This window comes from Saccopteryx leptura, chromosome 6 (genome assembly GCF_036850995.1).
Source record: "Saccopteryx leptura isolate mSacLep1 chromosome 6, mSacLep1_pri_phased_curated, whole genome shotgun sequence".
NCBI classification, from domain to species: domain Eukaryota; kingdom Metazoa; phylum Chordata; class Mammalia; order Chiroptera; family Emballonuridae; genus Saccopteryx; species Saccopteryx leptura.
The window spans coordinates 130,307,082-130,331,996 of NC_089508.1; the positions used below are offsets into that span (position 1 = coordinate 130,307,082).

The following is a 24,915-nucleotide window of genomic DNA, read 5'->3' on the forward strand; positions in this document are numbered from 1 at the left end:
TGGCATGTACCACCTCAGGTCCCTGCTTTCGCTTCCCTACCCCTGCTCACCTGTGTGCCAGGAGGCTGCTGCCCCCCAGCTGCCAGGCTGGCTCCTCTCACCTCTCTATGCTGGAGGGTGGGCCTGGAGTGAGCTATTACCAGAGAATGCTGCTGGTAACAGGGCCCATCCGCCTCCCTCCCTCCCTCCCTCCACAATCCTCAATGATGTCTTTATTCCTCAAGCTCAGGGGTAAAGACATTTAAACAACAACAAAAATACCTCTTCTGACAGGCAAACCACAGCATTTTGAGCTATGACAAGTGTGGGTGAAGTGGGTATGTGAGGGTATAATAATAGATTTAAGAAACTTGTATGGTTTTGTGAATAAATGTCACCCCAATAAACTCAATTTAAAAGAATTAAAAAATATGTATTTTAAAACGTGAAAAGGCAAACATCAAACGAGAAAAATATATCTGCAAAAAATAATAAACAAAAGATTACTATCCTGGAAAAAAAATCCGCCCCCCTTCTGTGGCTGTCCTTGTTTGAGGCAGCAATAGGGGTTTACAGGAAACTGGCCCCAACCCTGCCCACCTTGATTCCCCTTGATTTCTCAAACCTCTTCCTGGTGCAGCTTCTTGGAGCACATGCCTATACCCCAGGGTGACCAAGAAAGAGGATGTGGCAGATCTCTGGGGGGAGGTGATCTTTCAGCTCGAAGTGCAGATAGGACTGGGGAGGGGAGAAGTAGGGGGCAAAGGCCTGGAGGTTGGGAGGGAGTCAAGATGAACTTTCTGCAGACCTGGATGTGTGATTTAAGCAATAGTGATACACTCCTCTGCCTTCCTAATGCTGCCTTTAAAATGCATGGATAGGGCTTGTGGAGTAAGGGGACCAGGTCCTGCTTGTGCGTTCTCCATTGGCACTGCTCAGCAGATGTTGCTGAGTTAATGTGTGAAGTAGGTGAATGAGAAAAATCATTTGAAGATGGGAGTAACTTCCCTTTAATGTCTGTGGCTGAGGCTCCAGGCCTCAGTGAGATTTCCGGCCAGCCTGAAGTCAGGGCTGATGCAGAAAAGATGTATCTTCAGGCAGCAGAGTGAGGGTGGCCAACCAACTCTGCCCTTTGGCTCTCACTGAGCTATTTCTGGGGGTCACATAACCTGTTGGCTTTGTCTTCCCTGTCTGCCCCTCTGCCCCCCAGTCTGTGCACTCCCAGCCCTCTGCCTGCCCTCCAAGAGGCTGAGAATGAGCATCCCGTGGGTCTGTGGCTATTGGGAGGCTGGGGCTCCTCCAATCAGGGGATGGGTTCTGCAAGAGGAGGTACCAACCCCCATGCTAAGCAGGCCACCTCTCCCAGAGGGGCCAGTGTTCACAGCACAGAAGTAACTCGGGGTGTCAGTCACTTTTCCCATGAAGAGCCCTTCAGTCTGGTGTGGGAATATGGTGACCTGGTCTACTCCAGGACACTGACAGTTAGGCAAAGCTGGAGTATCTGGGAAAGCTTCCTAGAGGAGGCAGGCAGAAGGGAGGGAAGGTGGAAATGCCCTCATTGTGCTAGACTCTGGCTTCCCGATGGCAGGGCCCTTCACTTTATTGAGTTTTAAAGTTTTGAATCCCCCTCACCCAGTGTAGAGCATGGCATGTAGTAGGTGCTCCATACATGCTTGCTGAATAAATCAATGGGTTAAAGAAAGGAATAACTGAGTAGTCTCCTTAGATCTTGTACATGCCACATGGATCCACAGCAACAGTTACTAAGGACCTACTATGTGTGGCCAGTGAGTGGTACAGGGAGCTGACAAGGCATGGCTTGGTGGGAGGCAGCCAGTGAGCTGAGATGGTTACACTCCTGCCTGTCACTCAGTGCTCTGAATGTGCCCAGCACTTTCCCACCCCCGGCTCCATGCCAGTCCTTAGGCAGAAAGGTGCCCCCTTCCGTCTCTGCCTCTCCCAGGAGGGTCCTTCCCAGCGCACCCTGCTCTGACCTGCTTCTCAGGTCGCTCAAAGTATTGCTGGTATGCACACACTACTTCTTCTCCTCCCTTCCCACTGCCCCCTGGTTCTACTCCCATTTTATGTTCTTCTTTACTGGCTTCTCTCTTGTTTTAGGTCCTCTGTGATTCACAACCCCTTAGCCTGGGCTCCCGTCGTGACCCTGCCCACAGCACCCTCCCCAACTCCCTGCAGGCGGTCTTCTCTCTTTCCAGGATAGTTGTCCCTTTACATCTGGCCTAGGAGGTCAAGAGACAGGCAGGGACCGCTTGCTGGTTATGTTCCCTCAGCTGGGGCAGACAAAGGGCCCCAACAGACTCCACTCATTCTTCACCATGTCCTGAGCCCTCCTCTTTGCCCAGCCTGTATCCAGTCTCAGCTCCTCCCCTGGAAGGCCCTCAGTCCATGTTCCTGTTGACTGGCTCAATAGCCCACTGGTGGGCAGATGAGAAACAAACTTAGGCTCAGTGACTTGCCTGTAGTCACAGAGCCCACAAAGGCTGCGTGGGGCTGGAGTTCATGGATTTGTACCCTGCATTCGTGCTCTCAGGACTGAGCTCTCATCCCCCTGGCTCATTACACTTTAAAACCTTCCATTAGCTCTTCCCATGTTTTCCATAGTTCCAGGTGGGAAGCAGGAAACACCCAGGGTCCCCTGGATCTTTAGAGTGTCTAGAGGGGCACTGAAATGAGGGGACCTGGTTTCAGGCTTTGGAGTGGATAGGTTTTGAGGCCACTTTCTTGGGCAGAGCCAGACACTTACAGGCTTGACCTCCAGGGCAGCAGGGACAAGAGTCATGGGTTGCTATTGCAGCTGTAGGCTGGGTCAGGTCTTGGGGCTCCTGGGTAGGAGGAGAAGGACTCAAGAGGGAATCCAGTACCCTGTCTGACTCTCAGGCTGGCTTGGTCCTCACCCAGAAAGAGAGTCCACACTTTCCAAGGCAGCCCCTCTCCTCCACTGCTAGGAAGTTCCCCTCAGCCACCCACAGACCATCACTCTCACCCCATCTGCTCCCCTGCCCAGTAGTCTGCACACAGGGATCCAGGCCTTGGCCTGAGAGGCCTGGCTGCATGCTGCCTCTACCCTTAGCCAGGCCTCAGCAGAGCCCTGGGACTCCCCTAACCTTTTGAGAAAGGTTGCATTATTATTTTGCCACATTGATGAGGAAACGGAGGCACAGATAGTGTCAGTGACCAGTCCAAGATGACACAGCTGGTACTAGAATTCATGTGTCCTTACTTTGCAGCCTACATTGAGCCAACACTGCAGGGGGCACAGCAGTGAGTGGAGGGCCTGTCACCTGCCCCTCAGGGCTCTCAGGACTTTGGGGGAGGTTGACCAGGTTGTATGAGTTATTCTGCAAGCACCCAGGGACAGATGGTCCCTGCCCCCTGCCCAGGCCCTTCCTGCCACTCAGACTACTGGATTTTCTCCTGTACACAGAACCTGAGACTTATCCAAGAGACTTGTCCTTCAGGTCCCCCTGCCCGGGGAGCTATCTGGACCCTCCCTGGCCCTCCCCAGTCCATCCTAAACCCTGTCTAAATGCTTAGAAGGTGACTGGCAAGAGAGAAGGAAGCCCAGGACCTCTTACTTGATCTCCATCTGGCCCCCTGCTTTCCGGGCAATCTGCACCAGCTCCTTTCCGTACCGCTCTTCCGCTTGGGCCCTGCAAGAACAAAGCATGGGCACTGCACCTCCTCAATTCTGCCAGCGGTGGCTCCCTCACATGTCTGCAGGTCTCTCAGAAGTCTGCGATAGGGCCTGGGTAAGCCACCCTCTCAGCATCTGGTGTCCTCCTTGAGAAAGCTAAACCCCGAGCCCCTCCTCTAAATAAATAACAGCTGAATGTTGGTACCTTTGAAGGGACATCAGATTATTTGCTCACTTGGGGGAGCCCTGCATCTAGGGAAGCAGGAGAGCCACACTCGTGATTGTTGAAGCAGAAGATGCCCTGACAGAAACTTGGCTGAATAGGCAGCCTCGGCCACATCCTCCCTTGCCCACCATGCCGTGCTCACCTCTGCCGCAGCAGCTCCTCCATGTCCTTGCACATCTTCCTGCCGTCCAGCAGCCGCTGCAAGAGCACCTCGTAGCCTGTGTTGGCCGTGAAGTCCCTGCACTGCCATGCAGGACAGAGGCTTGTGAGGACCACACTGGGCAGTACTGAGTGGGAGCGCAGCCTGGTGAAGACCCCTCCGACCACCTCCCCATCTTCCTCCATCTTCCTCATTCAAAGGCAAGCTCTTAAGATTCAGGCTCTGGCTCACACAGGCACACAGGAGCCCCTCCCCATCAGTGGAGGAACCAGCTGCATACGTGAGACCTACCTGGCATCAGAACCTACAGTCCAGCAAATTTCTTCTCCCCAACACAAGACAGCTGTGGGAAGGGCCACCACCAATTATGACAATCTCTTCAGGGTGCCAGCACTGCTCACTCCTGTCAGTTCCAACTGCCCTATTATCTCAGCTATGTAAGTAGGAAAGCTGAGGCACAGATGGTGAAGTGTGCTCAGAGTAACATAGCTAGAAAGCTGTCTGGGTCAAGTCTATGCTCTTTATGTCTACACTCCATGGTATCTGCATTCTGTGGACCCTTGTATGGGCTCAGGTAATCCTGTCGTGCCTGCTCAGCAAGGTAGGCTCTAAAAGTCACTTTAGTCAGGACCAGGCACACTCTGACACACATGCAGAGCACAGGTACGACACCTCCCACATATAGCACACCTAGGACACCTGGCCCAACCCAGGCACACCTCTTAACCAGGGTACTAGGGGAGAGGGTTGTCACAGAGAATCTAGGACATGCCTCTCTGCCTTCTGCCCCAAACTTGCAAGTACTCCTGACTCACCTGATTGTGGTTTTTCATCATTGGCATGGACTCTGAGTTTCTGGGGTAGGAAGCTGGGGAGGGACATACTCAAGGACTAAGAGGGAACAGAGGATATCCTAAGACATCTCCAAGCCTAGAGAGTGGGTCCTGGGGTTAGGCTACTCCCTCAAAGCTCTCTGGGCACCTGACTGCTAGGAGAGGGAGCTCCATTTGAGGGGCATTGGTGTTCCTGGCTTCCGTACCCATTCTTGAGGAAGGACCCCAGACCCTAGAGGACGCTCGACCAGGCAACCGCAAACCAGGGAAGTCCTGAGATTTGGCATTGTCTTCTTTTCTTTCTCCACAGACCCCAGCCTAGCCTGAGGCTGCGAGAAAGGGCCCCCACTGTTCCAGCCCTTTGTATCACAGCCCATGTCTCAGAGCTCAGGGCTCAGGGAGCTCTTATAGGGGCCACACACACTTGAGAGCAGCCAGTCTTAACCTCTTAAAGTCAAAAGTTAGTGGTACTCCTGAGCAGAAGTACCATATTTCCCCATGTATAAGATGCACCTTGGCCAGGGCACACAGGAGAAGTGCCCATCTGCTTCTCCACCTCTCCCCCTCTCCTTCCTCTCTGTCTCTCTCTTCCCCTCCCGCAGCCAAGTCTCCATTGGAGCAAAGTTTGCCCAGGCGCTGAGGATGGCTCTGTGGCCTCTGCCTCAGGCGCTAGAATGGCTCTGGTTGCAGCAGCTATGCCCCAGATGGGCAAAACATTGCCCCCTGGTGGGCATGCCGGGTGGATCCCGGTTGGGTGCATGCAGGAGTCTGTCTGACTGCCTCCCCACCTCAGAAAAATAAAAATAAATTATTGAACTCAAATTTTATTCATCATAAAATTCATACAACTCATCACTGTCAAAACTCCCATACATTAGCTTGTCCTCATCTGTGTCTGATGACAAATCACTGTCTTCAACAATGAGCGCAAAAACAAGCGTGTAAAAGCGGGAAATGCAAGTAAAAAAAATCTATAACTACTGTATAAAATACACCCAGTTTTCAGACCCAACATTTTTTGAAAAAACTGTGTGTCTTATACATGTGGAACCACAGTAGGTGTTGTTAGTAAAGGTCAGAGATGCCACCAGTTTCCTCAGCTGGCCTGTCTCAGACCCAGCCCACCCTCAGCAAACACAGAACAGTGGAATCTTTAGGCTTGGAATATGCTTAGGACCCCAAGGTCTTTCTTTCCTCCATAAACATGCCTAGAAATTCCTTAGCTACAGACTCCACTGCTCATAGGGTGATAAGCAGGGTATCTGGGCTCTGGTTGGCCACGCAGGCCCCCAGCAGAAGGAAGCTATCTGCTCAAATCCTCTGCAGTCGTGACCTGGGGCCAAGGTCAGCTACTGTGTTCAGGCTGGTGTTGCTGGGCTTGGCTGGGACAGACTTCCATTACTGTGTTTTTTGTGAGCAGCTACTAGTCTACTAACCAGCCAGTAGGCTGTGGCTTCATGCTCCTCAGTCTCTGCCCTCTCTCTGAACCCACAGAGCAGAAAGAAAATGAATCTAGAGTCAGCCTCCTGCCCTCTTCCCATAGGAGGGCACTCTAAGCTGGACATCAACATGCAAGTCTGAATTCCACAGATCCCTGGAAGGGTGACATCTTGTCCATCATGCACCTGCCACCCCCAGCCTTTGGGGGAACTGAGGTCCAAAGAACGAAAGGGCCTGGCTGAGGTTGCATAGGCAGAGGTAGGACAGGGGACCTGTTGTTACTCTACAATGTGTCTGGGGGCATGGCAGAGAGCTGAGCAGGGAGCTCTGCCTGGAGTCCAGACCTGCAGCAGGTATGCTCCTCTTCCCTGCCCATCCCATGTCCAACTTGACTCTCCAGAGGAGCCCCTCTGTCCTTATTGAGACACCCAGAGCAGAAAGAGAAGAAAAACCAAACCTACACAGGCTGTTCTGGAGGAGGCAGAAGGCAGTAAGAGTCCTTGCAGGCTGGGTCTCCAAGAGCTCATGTCCCCAAAGTGCCACGGGCTCAAGAGTCTTGTTCAGCCTCTGTTCAGAGTGGTGGTAGTGCTCCCAGGGGCTGCAGATGAGTGATCGGCTTGTTCCGAGGAAGTGCCTGACTCCCTGGGAGCTGCAGGCTACCTCAGCCACTCACCCAAGGGGGTGAGTTCTGACTCACTGCTCTGAGTTGGTCAGAGTCAGACTCAGTATGTTGTTGAGGAAATGAATGAACCATTCAGTTGGTTAATCAATTGGTCCTGCAGGTCCATAGTACAAGACCTAGCACCAGATCACCCCTTCCGGAGCCCAGCCTGGATTCCTCTTCCTGCCCTACTCAGCTTCACCCTTTAAGAGCTCCCTGCTAAGTCTCCTCTCTTAAGGGCTCAGGTTGACATTTCCACCATGCCCAAAGCCACCAGATGGAGGGCCTCTCACCTATTTCTTTTTTTTTTTTTGATTTCTTATTTTTTTATTGATTTAAATTTATTGTGTTTACATAGATTCAAGTGTCCCACCGAATACATCCTCCCGCACCCCCGAATTACCCTCAACATCCTTCTTGCCCCCTCCCCCAAAACCCTCCCCGCTTTCCTCCAGGATTTGCTCTTCTGCTCTCTATAATGCTGTTATGTATATATAATTTCACCAAACTCTTTCCCTTCTCTGATCTCCTCCTCTCATCCCCTTTCCCTCTGTCCACTTGCCCACTGGTCCCTTTGATCCCTCCTCTGCCTCTATTCTGTTCCTCAGTTCACATTGTTCATTGAATTCCTCATATGAGTGAAGTCATATAATATTTGTATTTCTTGTCTGGCTTATGTCACTTAACATAATAGTTTCCAGGTCCATCCCTGTTGTTGCAAAAGGTAGTATTTTCTTCTTTTTCATGGCCCCATAGTACTCCATGTGTATATGTAGTACAGCTTTTTAATCCACTCGTCCACTGAAGGACACTTGGGCTGTTTCCAGATCTTCATTATTGTAAACAATGCTGCCATAAACATGGGGATGCATTTCTTCTTTTGAACCAGTGATTTGGTGTCCTTGGGATATATTCCTATAATAAAAGTGGGATGGCTGGGTCAAAAGGCAGTTTCATTTTTAATTTTTTGAGGAATCTCCATACCATTTTCCACAGTGGTTGCACCAGTCTGCATTCCCACCAGCAGTGCAGGAGGATTCCCTTTACTCCACATCCTCACCAGCACTTATTGTTTTGTTAATCTGTCATTCTGACTGGTGTGAGGTGATATCTCATTGTGGTTTTAATTTGTATTTCTCTAATGATTAGTGATGTTGAACATTTTTTCTTTTGCCTATTGGCCATCTGAATGTCCTCTTTGAAGTGTCTATTCATTTCTTTTGCCCATTTTTGATTTGATTATGTTCCTTGATTTCTCTTATCAATGTTTTATAATTTTCTGAGTACAAGTCTTTAACCTCCTTGGATAAATTTACAGCTAGGTACTTTCTTTGTTGTTGTTGCAGTAGTGAAGGGGATTGTTTTCTTAATTTCTCTTTTGGACAGTTCATTGTTGGTGTATAAAAATGCCACTGGTTTTTGAATATTAATTTTATATCCTGCCACCTTGCTGAATTCATTTATTAGGTCAACTAGTTATTTTACTGAGACTTTAGGGTTTTCTATGTACAATATCATATCATCAGCAAATAATGATAGTTTTACTTCTCCTTTTTCAATTTGGATGCATTTCTAAAATCTTAAATCTACATTCCTCTTTACCCTTGTTCTGTTTACAACAGGACCGTTAACACTTCTTACATCATTGGTTTGGTTGTAATAAATTCCTTGAGGGTTTTTTTTTTTATTTTTGTATGGGAAGCTTTTTATTTCTCCTTCTATTTTAAAAGATAGCCTTGATGGATAAAGTCTTGGTTGTAGGAAACTGTTCTGCATTAATTTGAATATCTCTTGCCATTCCCTTCTTGCGTCAAGTGTTTTTGTTGAGAAGTCGGATGTCATCCTTTTGGGGTCTCCTTTGTAGGTGATTGACTGCTTTTCTCTTGCAGCTTTTAGTATTCTTTCTTTATTTCTTAGCTTTGGTTTTTTAATTATGATGTGTCTTCGTTTAGGTTTATTTGGGTTCCTTTTTAATGGGATTCTCTGTGCTTCTTGAACTTGTGTGACTTTTTCCTGCATCAATTCCGGGACATTTTCAGCTATGATTTCTTCAATCAGGTTCTCTATCCCTTGTTCTTTCTCTTCTCCTTCAGGATCCCCTATGATGCAGATGTTGTTTCTCTTCCTATTGTAACAGAACTCTCTTCGAGTTTTCTCAGACATTTTGATCCTTTTTTTCTTTTGCCGTTCTGCTTCCGTGCTTTTGCTTATCTTGTCCTCTAAATTGCTGATTCGATCCTCTTTTTCATCCCGCCTGCTTTTCATTCCTTGTAGTGTAGTCTTCATTTCTGTCATTGTGTTTATCATTTCTGTCTGATCCTTTTTTATGATTTCAATGTCCTTTTTGATGTCAGATAGCTCATTGTTTAGGTGCTCATGTTGTCTATCCATGGTTCCTCTAAGATCCTTGAGCATCCTCACAATCATTATTCTAAACTCTGCATCCGGCATTTTAGTTATTTCCATTTCATTCAATTCTTTTTCTGGGAGTTCCTCTAGTTGATTCATTTGAATTGCACTTCCCTGTCTTCCCATTTTGTCTCAATATAGACTGCTCCTTCAAATATGTTGTTTGTGTAGTTGAGTATAGGGTTGGTGTTGTCTGACTCCAGCTTTCAGTTGTGTAATTTCTAAATCTTCCTGGGATGGCTTCAGCTGTTTGTAATCCGCTGTGGGCTACTTGTCTGTGACAACGTTTTCTTTGCCTTAGCTGGGTCAGGTGTGAGGAGCCTTTCCTTAAGAAACCACTCTAACTATGGTTGTTAGGTCTTGAGCTGATGCTCTGTATCTGGCCGCTGGATGTACCGGCCCTGGAACTCACAGGCCGGAAACTGGCGAAGACCAGTGGAAGTCACCGCTTTTGACTGGCCCTCAGCAACCTTCTTGGAGCTACAGGCGATCCAGAATCATCTTCTCCTCATCCGACACCCGATCCTCCAAGTCGGCCATCTTGGGCTGCTCTGGCCCAGCCTGGCCCCTCTCACCTATTTCTGTCCACCCACTGCCTCTGACACCTGAAACCTGCCCATGGCTTTGCCCTTTGTGAAATTGCCATGTGTGGAGTCCACCTGATACACACTGCACCGAGAACATTACAACTGTTATCTGATTGAAAACACACACCCGAGGAGGTAAGGGTGGTGGTGACGAGGAGGCCCAAAGAGGGGATGTGACTGGCCAAGGTCACTCACCTAACAAAGGTCAGAATCTGGGATATGAACTCAGGCTGGCTCTTTCCCAAAGCTGCATACCCACACCAGTCATTCAATAGACATCCCATCAACTGTTTTTTATTTTGAAACATAAAAAAAAAATGATTTAAATATTAACTTTTGAAAATGATTATTCAAATGCTCTCCACCTCAAATCAAAACTGTAGTTCCGACAACCACTCAGTTACCGTGGGCTCACAGAGGCCAGCTGTGTTCCCAGGCTGGGCTGAGGAGAGCTGCCTTAGACAAGGCTGTGCTGGAAGCCAGCAAGCAGCCAGAAGCCCCCACAATGTGGCATCTAGCGTAACCCACCCTGGGGAATGGTGCCTCTGGCCAGCAGATGGAGTTCCCTCCTTTGAGAGGCTTGCCCAAGCCTGATGTGGGACTTTAAGCCTTGCCATCCATGCTGGGTGGCCACGCAGGCCTCCATTTTCCCATGCAGGGATGAGGCTGGGGCTGCAGGCTCTGTTCTGAGGTTCTAGGAGGAGTGAGTGACTGAAGAAAGCTCTGGGAAGAAGGAAGTACAATCCTGCCTTAGCCTAAGGACAGGGGATGCCGGCATGCCCTGCTGGGCCCAGGGAGAGCCCACGTGCTTCCCACTCTAGGTGGGGCTGGGTATGAGCCACTGTCCAGGGCTTCAAGCTGACTGCAGCCCTGCTGTGCCTCTACTGCAGTGGTTCTGAAACTTTTTGAAGTTGGGGTGCATTTAAAATCCTACAAATAATTGTAGGCACACTAGATACAAATTTCTGAGAAATATGTTATAATAATTAAGTCAAATATTAAAGAAAAAAATATAAAGTCCAAGTGTGCTTTTATGGTAATTAAACAAAATAAATATGACAAAATTAAATTTATTCTGACATTAAAAAACATTTTTATGTTACATTTTTTGTTATATTTTTTAGAATTTGTAAAAAAGAGGGGTTAAAAAATAAAAGAATGATAAAAAGTTATCTTTTTATATATATAGATACATTCTTAGTAAGATTAAGTAAATTCGGCAGGTCCTGGCACAAATGTGTTAACTTTTTTCATTCTTGTGTTTATGAGAAACATAAATAATATAATGATGTGTTAATAATAAATATAATAATGATGTGTTAACAAAATGAGCAGTATTTCCATAATGAAATGGTATAATAGAGTAACTATATTTATTTTTATATCTGGGCACATGCCGCAAACTAGTGCAGCTAGTAACTCCAGGTCCTGAGTGGGAACGGTGCGGAATTAAGAAAACACAGGGTTGGGAGGCCTTGTAATTGCTGCTGGCGAGAACAAAGCATGCCCCAAAACTGCATCTTGTTTTACTTACAGGGCAAAGTGAGGCCATTAGCAAATCAGTGGTCTCTGATCATGTTTCCAAGGCAACCCAAGAATTTTTACCAAGTACAGAAACCCCCCACCATACATATCATCTTAACTTTACACCAAACAAAGGATAGAAGAAACTTGCCTCCAGTCTTTCTGGGGAACATGGGGGTAGTGTAAATAATCCAGCACCACAGCTTAACAGCCTTTTGCAACCTAATCAGGCAAGTGAGGTGGAGGGTTGGGCAGACTGTCAGCTTACAGCCAATTCCCCACACCTCTGTCCCTCCAAAATCTAAACTCCAAAATCCCTGTTGGTTTTTTGGTCCCCATCAGGCACATATTTCTCTGGAATACCATAGGGCACACCTGGAAATCTTTTAGGGTGCACCAGTGCGCCCTGGTGCACACTTTGAGAACCATTGCCCTACTGGATGGGTAGAGGAACCTTTTCTATACCCACCATCACTGTCTTCTTTTCCTGTACATATCGCTTTTGGTGGCTACAGGGACCAGGGCCCTGAGTAAGCTATTTTCCCTTTGGGGACCTGGTTTTCTCATTCAAGGAAGTGGGAACAGGCCAACCTCTCCTGGCCCTGACAGCCACCCTTCTATGGGAGAGCCAAATCAGGGATGGTGCTCAGGCCTGTTCTGAGAGATTGGACAGAATTCAGGAGACTAGATATGGTTCACACCCCAGCCTATGACCCTGGTTGCCCTCACCTTCCACATCCCCCTGTAATAAAAAGGGGCCCAATAGTTTGTACCAACTAGGTTTGATCTGAGAAACCAATACATTCATATGTGTAGGTGAAAATAGTAGTCAGGGCTTGCCCTGAGGCAGGTACTGGGCTAAAGATGATTACTCTCATTTAATTAATAGCTGAGGACAGTAGAACCCAGAGAGGTAACCTCACCTGCCCAGGGACCTGTAGGGCACAGTTGAGATTTGAACCCAGCTCTCCCAGACCAAGATCTTGGCTCTTAACCTCCCATTCCCTCACCTCTGTGCAAAGCCCCAGGCTCTGTTGCTGTTCAGCAAGTGGTAGGTCCCCATGCCCTTGCCCTGCCCATCTCTACGTGACCCACCATTAGACAGAGTTTCTCCTACCCCTTGCTGTGGCCAGGCTGAGAATACAGCATTATATCCCCACCAAAAGCACCACCCCCACCAACAGAGGGCCCATTTAAAAGGCTGCAGAACCTCTTCAACGCTGCTTTACATGGGATTTCAGAATAAAGATCATGTTAGGACCACTAAACCTCTAACCTTGGAGAGAGAGGCCTGAGTTTTGGTTCCAGTTCCATCTGCCAGGAATAAGCTGGGTAGCCTTGGTAAGGTCCTTCACCCTCTCTGGGCCTTCCTGACTGTGAAATGGGTACAAAGGAAAGAAGTGACTTTCAGATGACCTTCTAGCAGGGAGGTTGATGTGTGTATGTAGGCTTTTGGAAGCCAGTGGCGGGTCTTACTTAGAAAAGTCTGCAGCTGGGAGATGGCCTGCAGCTGCTTGGGGGCTGAGGAGAGAGTGAAGCTGGGCTGGGAGTGGTTAGCCTGTGCAGGAACTGGCACTGATGTTTCACCAGGGAACTAAGTGGGGGCTGAGGAAACTCCCTGGGAAGAGCATCCTTGTCGCTCTCTCCCCTTGATAACTGCCTGGCAGGGAGAGAGGATGCACCCAGAGAAGCTGTGTGGAGTGAACTGTTGGCTGCAACTGGGAGGGGTCAGAGCAGGAGGCAGCAGAAACAAATGGGCACTGCAGAGGGCACTCCAGTAAAGGGGCGGCAAAGAATGGGCCCAGGTGACCAGGAGAGGGAGAGCTGATCTATGGGCATCTGCCACTTGCTACACATCACCAGCTACAACAGCGCCAGAAAAATAAGAGTTTTCACCCTTCAGTCCTGACCCATGCCCGCCCTGTCTATGGGGCCACCAGCGGCAGCTGGCAGTGGGTGTGGGCAGAGTAGGGCAAGTGAGGAATTGGACCCTGCTCCCCTTCCCCATCAGACACAGCTGGAAACTGGCAAAGCTTCAAACTGAATAGCAGTGAGCTTTTGATCTTGGTTTGTTGCACTGGAATTAATCATATCTAAAAAGGACTAGAAAAGCTCTAACATGTGCCCATGATTGGGAAGGAGAGATCCAATAGTGGCTTTGGGAGGTAGAAAAAAGGAAAATTGTTTCCTGCTTGCACCCTACCAAGTTCAAAAGTCATTTGGTGAAGCGTTAACCATTCTTGTCAAAAACCTTTTTAATGTCTGCCATGTTCTTGGGTTGACAGACCTTCATTTTCTAAAAAGTTTTTTAAATCACTTTTACTTGGTGGGAGGGGAGACAGAACATGGAGAGCAGACTTCCCCCTCTTGTCTCAGAAGCTCCAGAATATGAGGACAGCGATTCTGAACCACCATGAGGGGCACCTTGGACCCGTGGTGGCCTTGCAACCAGTTTAACAGTAGGGACCTCTGCAGCTAGCAACTGGTTTACTGTTGCTTGTCTTCTGTGGACTGAGGAAACAGCATGAGGGCGGTGAGGAAACCTGAGGCAGTGAGCACTGACTCTCCAGCTGGCGGCTCCATGAAGGCAGACCGGGCCTGTCTGTTCCCTGCTGGGTCCTGGTGGCCAGCCTCTGCAGATCAGTGCTCAGCAAACAAGCTGGACAAAGCAGCTCAGGGAGACTCTGGACAGCTGGCTCCTGAGGTGCCCTATGGTGGGACATTTTGCTTGTAGACCCAATGACTCATTAGCCAGCACCTTTCTTTTTTTTTTTGAACTTTTTTTTAGATTATTTTTAGTTATTAATTTTTACAGAAAGAAGAGAGAGAGAGAGAAGAAGAAGAAGAAGGAGGAGGAGGAGGAGGAGGAGGAGGAGGAGGAGGAGGAGGAGGAGGAGGAAGCATCAACTCTGTATGTGCCTTGACCAGGCAAGCCTGGGGTTTTGAACTGGTGACCTCAGCGTTCCAGGTTAACACTTTATCCACTGCACTGCCACAGGTCTACCCAGCACCTTTAAATCAACCAGACATACCCATTCCTTCTACTTCTTGTAATAGTCGTACAGATATGGTAACTGATTCTCTGAGAGAAGGAGTAAGCACAGCTAAGCTCTGTCCATTGCCACTCACCTAGTACCCACAGTGGGTTCACACTCACTGTTGTCATTCAGCGAACTGAAGGCAAAAAAACACCAAGGTATGGCTTAGATGGATGGATAGGTGGATGGATGGATAAATGGACAAACGGATAGATTGCTGGGTAAGCAAGCTGGTTGCTTACCCAGAGTTCCCCAGGAGGAGGGTGGGTAAAGAGAGGATCACAAGCTATGGCCCTTGGAGAACCTTGAGGAATGATGTCACCTGCAGGCCTTTGTGAAGACATCAGAAGCAGAGTGACTATCTGTGGTTGGTGTCCTCAGAGGTCTAGCCAGGGTTCAGGGGAGCAGGCGAGGAGGCCAGCTCCAGGTCAATACCAGGCAGGGTCTTCCAGAGCTGAAGTGGCCCCAGGTATGGAATGCAGGGCAAGCTGCTCTGATAGATGGCGAGCGGCCCGTCATTGGCTGGCTGTGAGCAGGTTCGGGACTCCTTACACTGAGTGTTTTGAGTCTAGGTGTCCCCTGACCCAAGGATTGGAGGGTCTGTGTATAAGCAGACAAATGTGAGGTGACTTTCAGCTTTTCTTAGATGACTCAGGGTAGCTGTCCCAGGGAGAGAGCTGAGAAGGTAAAGACAGGCATTTATTTTTAAAGAACCAAAGCACATTAAATGTGGTTGCATGAGCTGTTCTGGATTTAGCTGGGTTGACCAGAGTATAAGATTAGAAATATGTTTTCACTGACCTCTCTGCGCCCAGTCTGACGGATGGCCCGCAGGGCCTCCCAGTGCTCCTCAGCAGAGTCCCTGAGCAGCCCAGCCAGCGGGGCCCTTGACACCTCTGGAGCCCCTTGGTTGGGGTCCCTGCTGGGCCCCAATGTGTTGTAGAGCTTGCAGGCCTGTGTCTAACAGTCACCTTGCAGCCTTCGGATGCTCTGTCAGAGCTCTGTGAACTTTTAGGGCTCCCAGGAATCCGCATCCCTGGGTGAGGTTGGGGGTGGGAAATACAAGCACCAGAAGAGGACCTACTGTGTGCATGTAGTGTCTCTTATCTCAGTAACATTGATGGAAGGGTGCTATTGTTTGAGAACAGTGAAGGTGACAGAGGTTATGTAATTTATCCAGGATCCAACAGCAGTTGTATGGCTGTGCCTGGCTTTTGACTAAGTCTGGCTTGCAAGCTTTGTCCTTTTAGTTACTTTTTAATTTTTTAAAAAAAATTTATTTAGAAAATTAATTTTAACGAGGTGACATTGGTCAAGTAGAGTACATAGATTTAGAGAAAACATCTCCAGATCGTTAAATTTTTTTTTCTATTGATTTGAGAGTGAGGGAGAGAGAGGAAGAGAGAAGTATCAACTCAGTGTTTCACTTAGTTGTTCCATTTAGTTGTGTACTCATTGATGGGTTCTCATATGTGTCCTGACCAGGGGTCAAATGTGCACTCTCTGGCACTCCAGGTTGATGCTTTATCCACTGAGCCACCCAGCCAAGGTTGAAAACTTTGTTGTTTTTTAAATAGGCCTCTTTCATTATCAGGAAGGAAAGGTCTCCCCTACCACATTCCCCTCCCCCAGTCTGTGATGACTGCTTACTTCCCCTCCACCTTCTCAAGTCTTAAAGACCAAGCTTAATCCTCCACTTCCTCCTGCTTTATGAAACCAAACTGTATACAAAGCTTAGAGCAAGGAGGCATGGGGTGTATGGGAACACAAGTCTGGAGAAGGCCTGGCAGTGGGAATGAGCTCCTCTGGTTTAGGAGCCTGTAAGTCTGATGCTCAGAGCTATAAGCAGGCTGAAAGGTTGCAGAGAGAGATTTGAGGGCTGGGGCAGGTGTCTGAAGATGTGGCCTAAGGCCTGCTGGAGGGGAGCCCTGTGTCCACAGAGCAAGGTGTGGGACTTTCCCAGGAGCTTAATGAAAGCCAGGGCCAGGGTCCAAGTTCAGGGAAGGGAACTTGTAGCCTGCTACAGGTAGACACCAGCACTCTTGATACTTTCAAAGAACCCTAATGCTCCTTGTTGCAGAGCAGCCACCAAAGCTCTGCAAGGGGAGTGAATGGTGTTCAGCCACAGAGAGGAATGATGTCTGACACATGCTAAAACATGTGTGAATCTAAAAGACAGCCTGCTAAGTGAGCCAGACACAAAAGGACAATTATTATATGCTTCGACTTAGAGGCAGATTTAACAGTGGGAGTACTGGGTGCGTGCCCTGGACCCCAACTTCTGAAGGGCCTCGCAAAACCCCAACTTTACACTTTTTTCTAATGACACAAAGTTTTTTTTCATATGTGCAATTTTAACATTAATAATACATAATACTTTTTATTTATTTAAAAATATGGTTAACATGTATTTTTATTTTCCCTGTGTCTTTTTTTTAAGGGGACCAATATTTTCTTCTGCGCCTGGGGCCTCAACCAACCTTAATTCGCCTCTGCTTCTACTTATATGAGGTTCTTACTTATGAAAATTCACAGAGACAAGAAGTCGAGGGAAGTAGGAGATAAGGGGAGGGAGATGGGGAATTATTGTTTAATGAATGCGCAGTTTCTGTTTGGGATGATGAAACGTTCCAGAAATGATAGTGATGATGCTTGTACAACATTGTGAACGTACTTCATGCCACTGAATGGCACACTTAAAAATGGTTAAAACAGTAAACTTTGTTATGTATATTTACTGTAATAAATAAAAAAGTTAATTGGCCTGACTAGGCAGTGATGCAGTGGATAGAGCTTCAGCCTGGAATGCTGAGAACCCAGATTTGAAACCCCGAGGTCACTAGATTGAGCGCAGGCTCATCTAGTTTGAGGCTCAGCAGTTTGAGCGTGGGATTATAGAAATGAACCCATGGTCACTGGCTTGAGCCCAACATCACTGGCTTGAGCCCAACATCGCTGGCTTGAGCAAATGGTCACAGGCTCAGCTGGAGCTCCCTGGCCAAGGCACATATGAGAACGCAATCAATGAACAACTAAGGTGCTGCAATGAAGAATTGATGCTTCTTATCTCTCTCCCTTCCAGTCTGTCTGTACCCCTCACCTTACTAAAAAACAAAAAAGTAATTGTATAAGTTTATAAACTTAAAAAAACCCCCAAAAGCATAAACTGCTACCCTCTACTCATTCACAAGGGAGAAAAATGAGGTCATGTAAAGGTAAAAGCCAGATGTCTGCTCACTAGAGCAATGGCAGTGTGTCTGGGATCACCACCACCCTCTACACGATGGTTCCTAGCCCCAAGAGCTGGCTCCTTGCTATATTTTTGGTCTTCTCTCTGACTATTCTCTACTTCTACTCTGCTCCAGTCACACAGGCCTCCTTGGTGTCCATTAAATATGTGAAACACTCTCTGGTGTCTGCTCTTCACCCCCTCCTTTTATCTCCAGTACAGCTCAGCTTCTGTTTTTCATTTCCACAGCTGGGAAGCCCTGGGTCCCATCTGGTCACCCCATCCCCACCCTGGCTGCTACTGGAGCTCCAGTTAGCACTTCTTGTTGCCCAATTATGGGTGGCTGTCAACACCAGCAGAAGGGGCTTTCACTCGCCTGCCTGTGAGGTCACCCATTGCTCAGGTTTTCAGATCTCAGCAAACCATCACATCCTCCTACTAATCCCAAAGGGCTCTCTGATCCAAGCCTGGGAAGCTAACAGCCAGGCCTGGCCTGGCACCCCCAGGCTCATATCCCTTTTACGAGTCTTAGTTTTCTCTCTATAAAGCAGGAAAAAGAATACCAGCCTTACAGAGATATTGTTGAAATTAAATGCATCTTGTCACTTGAAGCCATGAGAAGGCTCTGTAAAGGTGGAATTTAATATGCAGTGGTGAACAGAGCTGGGGGGGGGCATTCTGGGAATAAGGATACATGTGTGAGGCTCACCCTGTAAGTGCACATCCAGGTGTAAGTCTGGATCTCTTGGAATCTGTTTTATGGTGAGCAGCGGAAGGTGATCCCTTTAGTGCTGCCCTGAGCTTCCCCATCTTCAAAGCCTTTATCTTAGGTGAAGATCACTCTGATATCCTACAGATATGGGAAATGAGGTTCAGACAGAGTAAATGTCTCTCCCAGGACCCCAGCAAGTAAGGATGGGGGCCGGGTGATGCTTCAAAAAGCCTGTTCCCTTCTTAGCCTGGAGAATGGGTAATGGCCTGCAAGGGAGGGGCCTTCTGGAGCTATCCCAGTGGGGAGCCCTTGTGTGGGTGGCCCCCCCAGTCACAGGGCAGTACTGTCTCTTGCTAGAAGCCAAGGCAGTTTCCTTTTCTGCACTAAGTTCCCTCTATAGTGTGATTCATAGTGTTAGTCAGGCTCTGGGTGAGGAGGAAGGGCACCTTGCCCACAATCTACAGATTTCAGGCGCCTTTGAATGAGAGGAAGCATGCACCCTGGAGAGAGTATGAAGAGGCAAAAGATAGTGTCTCTGTCACCACTCAAGTCTGCTCAGGACCTCCCACAGTCCAGCCAGGATCTTCCCTTCCTATCCTCCAGGACAGAAAGCAGCGCTCGTTCCCTCTCCACACCTCTCCCATGTCATTCCTTCTACCCGGAGTGCCTCTTGTCTTCCTGCCATCTCCCAAATCCTCACCCATCCTTTCAAAGCCCAAGCAAGACTCTTCTTCTCCATCTCACGGGCAACCCAGGTGTGTGTAGGGAATTAGGAGCAGCCGGAAAAAGTCCACAAGTTTCTGGGAATTCCAGTGCAAAGAAGGTCTTTGAAAGGCAAAAGATGAAAATCCAAGGTGTGGGTTACTCTCTGGACCCAGGACACTGCAGCCAGTAAATCTTACAGGTGACCATCTGCAGTATTGCACAAGCAGAGCAAGCATAACCACAAACCTCTGTAAACTGCTATCACCATCAGCCAATTGCACATTTCCTGTGGAATGAGCACAGATGGACCAAGTTCTTGGGTCCTGGGGACTGACCTGCCACAAACTGCACAGAGTATGTGGAAGAGGAATGCTATTGAACCACACATTTTGCCTAAACTTACTATCTTGGCCTTGAAAACAGGAATTGTTTAGTTTTATTTTTAAATATTTTCCTTCTAATGACATATGTCATCATATGTCATCTGTGATCACTTGCAGAAAGTTAGAGGGGAAGTGGAGGAAAAAAAATCAGTCTGTTTCTGAGAACATGAAAACCAATGCCATATTGTTATCCTATAGGAGTTATAACTGAACCAGGAACAAACTAGCCAATTGCCTTGAGCTCAGGGTCAGAGCATGTGGGGGGTGGAAAGGGGGCTGCTCTGCTCAGAACATGAGACCATGGGATAGCCTGGACCTGTCCATGCCTCCCTGGAGATGAGAGGACACTGACCCCCTTTCCTTGCAGGGTGGGTGTGGACACATGTGAGGTGACTGTCACAGTACCCAGCACATGTAAGGTGTTCTGGAAACAGGCACTCCTCTGGTGTGATTTAAATAGCTGGAACTTGGAGAAAAAAATCTTCATGGAACTTGAAATATATACAGGGGTCTTCAGGTTACAACAGTCTTGACATATGACATTTCAAGTTTACAATGCTCAGTCCCATAAAAACTTAAAAAAACACCTGAGAGCTGACCTGTGGTGGTGCAGTGGATAAAGCGTCGACCTGGAAATGCTGAGGTCGCCGGTTCAAAACCCTGGGCTTGCCTGGTCAAGGCACATATGGGAGTTGATGCTTCCAGCTCCTCCCCCCCTTCTCTCTCTCTGTCTCTCCTCTCTCTCTCTCTGTTTCTCCCTCTCCTCTCTAAAATGAATAAATAAAAAAAATTAAAAAAACAACAACAACAACACCTGAGACATTTCTTTGAGGACAAGACAGTCTCATTCACCTGACTGGATGTAGAGGTGAGGCTCAGGGGTCCAACTTAACCCACCTAGTTGAGAATCCTTCTTAACAAACATCTGTAAAAATAACTAAAGTGAAATGGAGGAGAAAATTGGTTCAGGAAGGCAGGTGGGACCAGGGAGATATTCACTGTTCATTCATTTATTCTATTGTACAAACATTGAGCACATAGCCCACTTGTTAGCCCTGTGCTGAGTACGCAGGCAGATGTGTCTTGCAATATCCAATCTGTCTGTCTTCTGGGAGCAGAGCCACTGGCAAAGAGAGATGTGTGTACAGGGGGAGTGGCAGTGCCTTCTCTGGCATCTGTGCCCCTCTGATTTGTGCAGAGGCCTCTGAGTTTGGGAATCTGCAGTCTGAGCCTTAACCTTGTTTTACTGATAGGCCCTGCTCTGAGGCTCCACCACAAACTTCCTGCAAAGTCATGATGTTCTTTATCACTGTGTTTGTGTAACAGAAATCAAATTAAACCAACCTGTCTGTGTGTCCGACCCTCACCACATTCCCACAAGAGCTGCATCTCAATGCTCTGTGGCAGATGAAAACAGTAGCCACACTGATCTCATGGCAAATACAGGCCCAGGCTACCAACTCTCTGTGAAACTGTTTCTAATAGCTCAGATCCACCAATATTTGTCAGTCACCAACTGTATATCAGGTTCCGTGCAGGCCTCCACTAATTGCTGCATCTAGAGCAGTGATCCCCAACCCCCGGGCCACGGGCAGGTACTAGTCCGTGGGCCATTTGGTACCGGTCCACAGAGAAAGAATAAATAACTTACATTATTTCCGTTTTATTTATATTTAAGTCTGAATGATGTTTTATTTTTAAAAAATGACCAGATTCCCTCTGTTACATCAGACTCACCCTTGACGCTTGTCTCAGCCACGTGATACATTTATCTGTCCTACCCTAAAGGCCAGTCCGTGAAAATATTTTCTGACATTACCGTGGCCCAAAAAAGGTTGGGGGCCACTGATCTATAGGATCATGGACCACATGACTGATCTTGTTAAACTTGTGGGTAAAATCAGAGTCCATAGACCCTAACTGAAAGCGATGGGCATCTTGTATAAGTAAAGTAATGAGCTTTAGAGTAAGGTCTTAGCTTCTCAAAAATGGCTTTTCTCTCCTTACTGTGAGCTAGTTCCAGAAACAAGGCTGGCAACATCTGTGTTCTAGAAACTGGGGTTGCTGGTTACTGAAGTGCTGTGGTATTAGACAGGACTTTTCTAGTTCTGTGGGTTCCTTCAACTATTGAAGACGAGTCATTTTCAGACTGTTTCCAGGCTGCAGTGTTTAATGGCATTGCTTTGGGCTAGAGGAGGGGAAGGTTGGGAGAAGGGGGGGGGGGCTCTGTCCCTGATAACCCTATGGCAGATAAGTCAGTATGTCCTCTGTGTTTTACAGATTTGTGTGTAAGTTGAGCTTCAAGTTACTTCTATCAATCTTGTGTGATCTGCTTATTTCTATGGGAGATAGGAAGGACAGAGTTTATTGTCTATTTCACCAAGGTGGCCCCCACATTATTCCATGATAGAGAATAATGAAGCTCTGTGGGTGAGAACCCAGGCACTGGAAGCCAGTCTGTCAGGGTTCAGTTCAAGCTGTGTGATCTTGGGAAAGTTACTTAAGCTCTCTGTACCTTCCTTTTTCCCTTTGAGTAATATGGGTAACAATAGCATCTACTTCATCGGTTTAAATAAGTGAACCGACACACAGTTCTGTAAGTGTTAGCTGTCCTCATGGGCTGAGGATCAGGGAGAGGTGTTAGAATTTAAAGTCCCAGAAGCAAGGATGCTGACCATGACCTTTTGGGGCATCTTCCCAGGCTCAGTGTGACAGGCTCCCACTAGCCACTTCTCTCCTCCTACCAGCTGTGACCTTGCCCAGGGAAGCGGTACTCTCATGCCAGGCCCAGGGAGCCATCAATGAAGGAGAGGAAGCGCTTGGAAGTCATGAGGTCCATAGTGGCTCAGAAGTGGGGCAAGCGCAGAGGGTGGCAGGATGCCACTCAGGAAGCTGCTGTCTTGCTGCTGCTTCTTTTGCTACTTCTGCCGCCACACCCTGCTCCTTATATACCATCCCCCACTGCCCAGATCCTGCCATGGGCCTGCTCCTGGCCGCAGTTCTGCTCTAGGGAAGGCAGGCCCAGCACTCTGGCCTGGGACAGATGTCTTGGGGGTAAAGCAATCAGTCTTCTGGCCTGCTCTGAGCTGCAGAGATACCTGGCTTAACAGGCATCTCCCCTCTCCTAGCCTAGTGCTCTGAGTCAGAGCAGCAATGTGGTGACTCACCACTCCCTGTCCCCCCTACCCCCCACTGCAGCTATGCCCTCTTGCATGGTTCCCAGCTGCCAGCCTGGTGTGGCATGGGCCAGGTCTGCCTCCACTGGCTTCTCTGGCCTAGTCCCACACCCTCTTTATAGAGATGGGGAAACAGTGGCCCAGAGAGACAAAGAAAGCCCTCCCTACACAGTCCTCTGAAAGTGTGTGGTCAGTGTAGGTGAGAAGCAGGTCACTCTCATGCTGGCCACAGGTCCCAGAAAAGGACTTAAGGAGGGAGGTTGTTGGCTGAAGCAAAGGGCCCTTTGCAGTTCCAGTCTTCTATGGGACTGCAAGGTTCCCTTGGGACAGTCTCATTCCTCAGCTCTAATCAGAGGTCTCTCAGTTTTCCCCCATGACTCCCTGGGGACAGCCAGAGCTTCAGGAGCAGAGGAGAAGGCTGGAAAAAACTGAGGACCCAAATTGGGCTTGCAGGTTGTGTGGCCTGGGCCTGCCATTTACTCTCCACAAGCCAGCTGGGCACCATTCTCTCATGGCAGAAAAGATTTCACTTACACCTGCACTGAATTTAAGAAAGTGAGCAAGGGCTTGTCTGGTCCTGCTGCCTCCTCAGAGGGTCCTCAAGGGTTGAAAGGGAGAGAGGCTGGGTGAGGGATGAATTACCATGTATATGCCAGCAGGGTGCTGGGGGCGTTATTATATATGATCACCTGGTTTTATCCTCCCATTCAATTGGCATATTTATTAATATTTATCTCCACGATGTAGATGTGGAAAATGAAGTTCGGAGAGGTAAAATGACTTGTCTGGCCCTTAAGTGGCAGAGCCAAGATCCAAATTCAATTCTGTTTGGTCCCCAAACCTGTGATCCGTCCCCTTCTTTGCCTCACATGGCCTCCTCAAGCTCCCATCCACAGGTTAGACTTTCCTAAAAAGACCCTACTACAGGGAGAGGGCCACCTGGGGGATGAACTGTCCCGGGAGATCAGGGAATATCTCTCTCCCACTGTATTGAGTTTGCATAGAAATCATTCTCCAGGCTGAGAACCCCCTTCATCTCCCAACTTAGAAAGAACAGAGGCTCAGGTCACCTCCACAATTAAGACCAAAAATCAACTAGTATTTTCATGAGAAAACCTCTCTCTTCTCTTGAAAGCTCATCCCCATCAACTGCCCCATGGAAATTTCAGCCAATCTGTCATCCCATGGCCCATTCCACATGTCCCACTTCCTGATAGTCTTCACTTACCCAAAAAGCATCTCTGAACTGAAGCTGGGGCATCATCTTCTGGTGTCCACGGCAAGTCTTTCTCTCAGTGCTGAATGACAGGGCTGGATGAGGTCCGGGAGCCAGCGCACTATCCCAGTCCGGGCAGGGCTGGCCCAGGCTCCCCTGACTTGGCTGGTGCTGTCTGCAACACCTCAGAAGGCACCCACAAGCCAGAGACAAGCTGCCAGAGAATGGACAGAGGGAGAAAAGAGCTCAATCTGTTTCGTTCAGGGCTAGAATCAGCAGCAAAATGAGGAAGAGCAGTGCATAGTGATGAGAGGGCGGGTCCTGGTTTCTGGCCCAGCCCCTAGCCAGCCCCAGTGTGATGGAGGACCCAGAGCAGGCTGCAGGACTGAGCAGGGAGGACAGCCCCAGGTGAAAGGTAGTAACCAGCAGGAGAGGTAGGTTGGTACGCAGGCCAGGTGGGCAGGCAGCTTGAGCCTGTGCTGGAAGGCTGTGCAACCTTGCCCTGGGGGCAGGCATTAGGCCCCTCACCCACAGGAAGCAGAGTTGCTCTGCTCCCCTATGTACCTCTGCCTACAACCTACCACCCTGCTGCTTTTCTCCACTGCCCCCTTCTGATGCCATAGCTGGGTCACTCTCAGAGGCCATAAGCTTAGGGAGCTTGAGGTCACTGAAGGGGTGGCCAAGGAGGGGACAGGAACCTGGGGACTGCTGTGTACCACCCTAGCCTCACTCTTGACCAGGCACATAAATGCTGCACTCTCCACCCCTCACCAGAAAACATTTGGGAGGAGCTTCCCCCGGCCTAGGACCTCATTATCATTCATCCAATCCTGGATGCATGGTGTGACAATCAACATCTGCCCTCAAGGAGCTCATGGTCTGGAGGCAGACATAGCTATGTGCTGGGGGGGGGGGGGGGCCACAGGGATACCGAAGTGGGGTGAGTGGGTAACTGGCCAAGGGAGAACAGCTGGAAGCTTTT

At 48.5% G+C, this 24,915-nt stretch overlaps 1 protein-coding gene across 4 annotated transcripts in view; it reads right to left on the bottom strand.

Annotated features, from left to right (window-relative positions):
* PSTPIP1 (proline-serine-threonine phosphatase interacting protein 1) overlaps positions 1-24,192 on the bottom strand; it is a 44,186-nt gene extending 19,994 nt beyond the window's left edge. For 2 of the 4 annotated variants that reach the window (XM_066341704.1, XM_066341703.1), the window contains exons 1-3: positions 23,946-24,192; positions 4,003-4,103; positions 3,576-3,650 (exon numbers count right to left, since the gene is read on the bottom strand). In XM_066341704.1, coding sequence (XP_066197801.1) covers positions 3,576-3,650; positions 4,003-4,103; positions 23,946-23,981 — 212 coding nt within the window. In that variant the 5' untranslated portion in view covers positions 23,982-24,192. Of the gene's footprint in view, positions 1-3,575; positions 3,651-4,002; positions 4,104-18,450; positions 18,592-23,945 lie in introns of all 4 variants that reach the window. The other 2 variants (XM_066341705.1, XM_066341706.1) reach the window with 2 other exon arrangements.
* Positions 24,193-24,915: the final 723 nt, after the last annotated feature.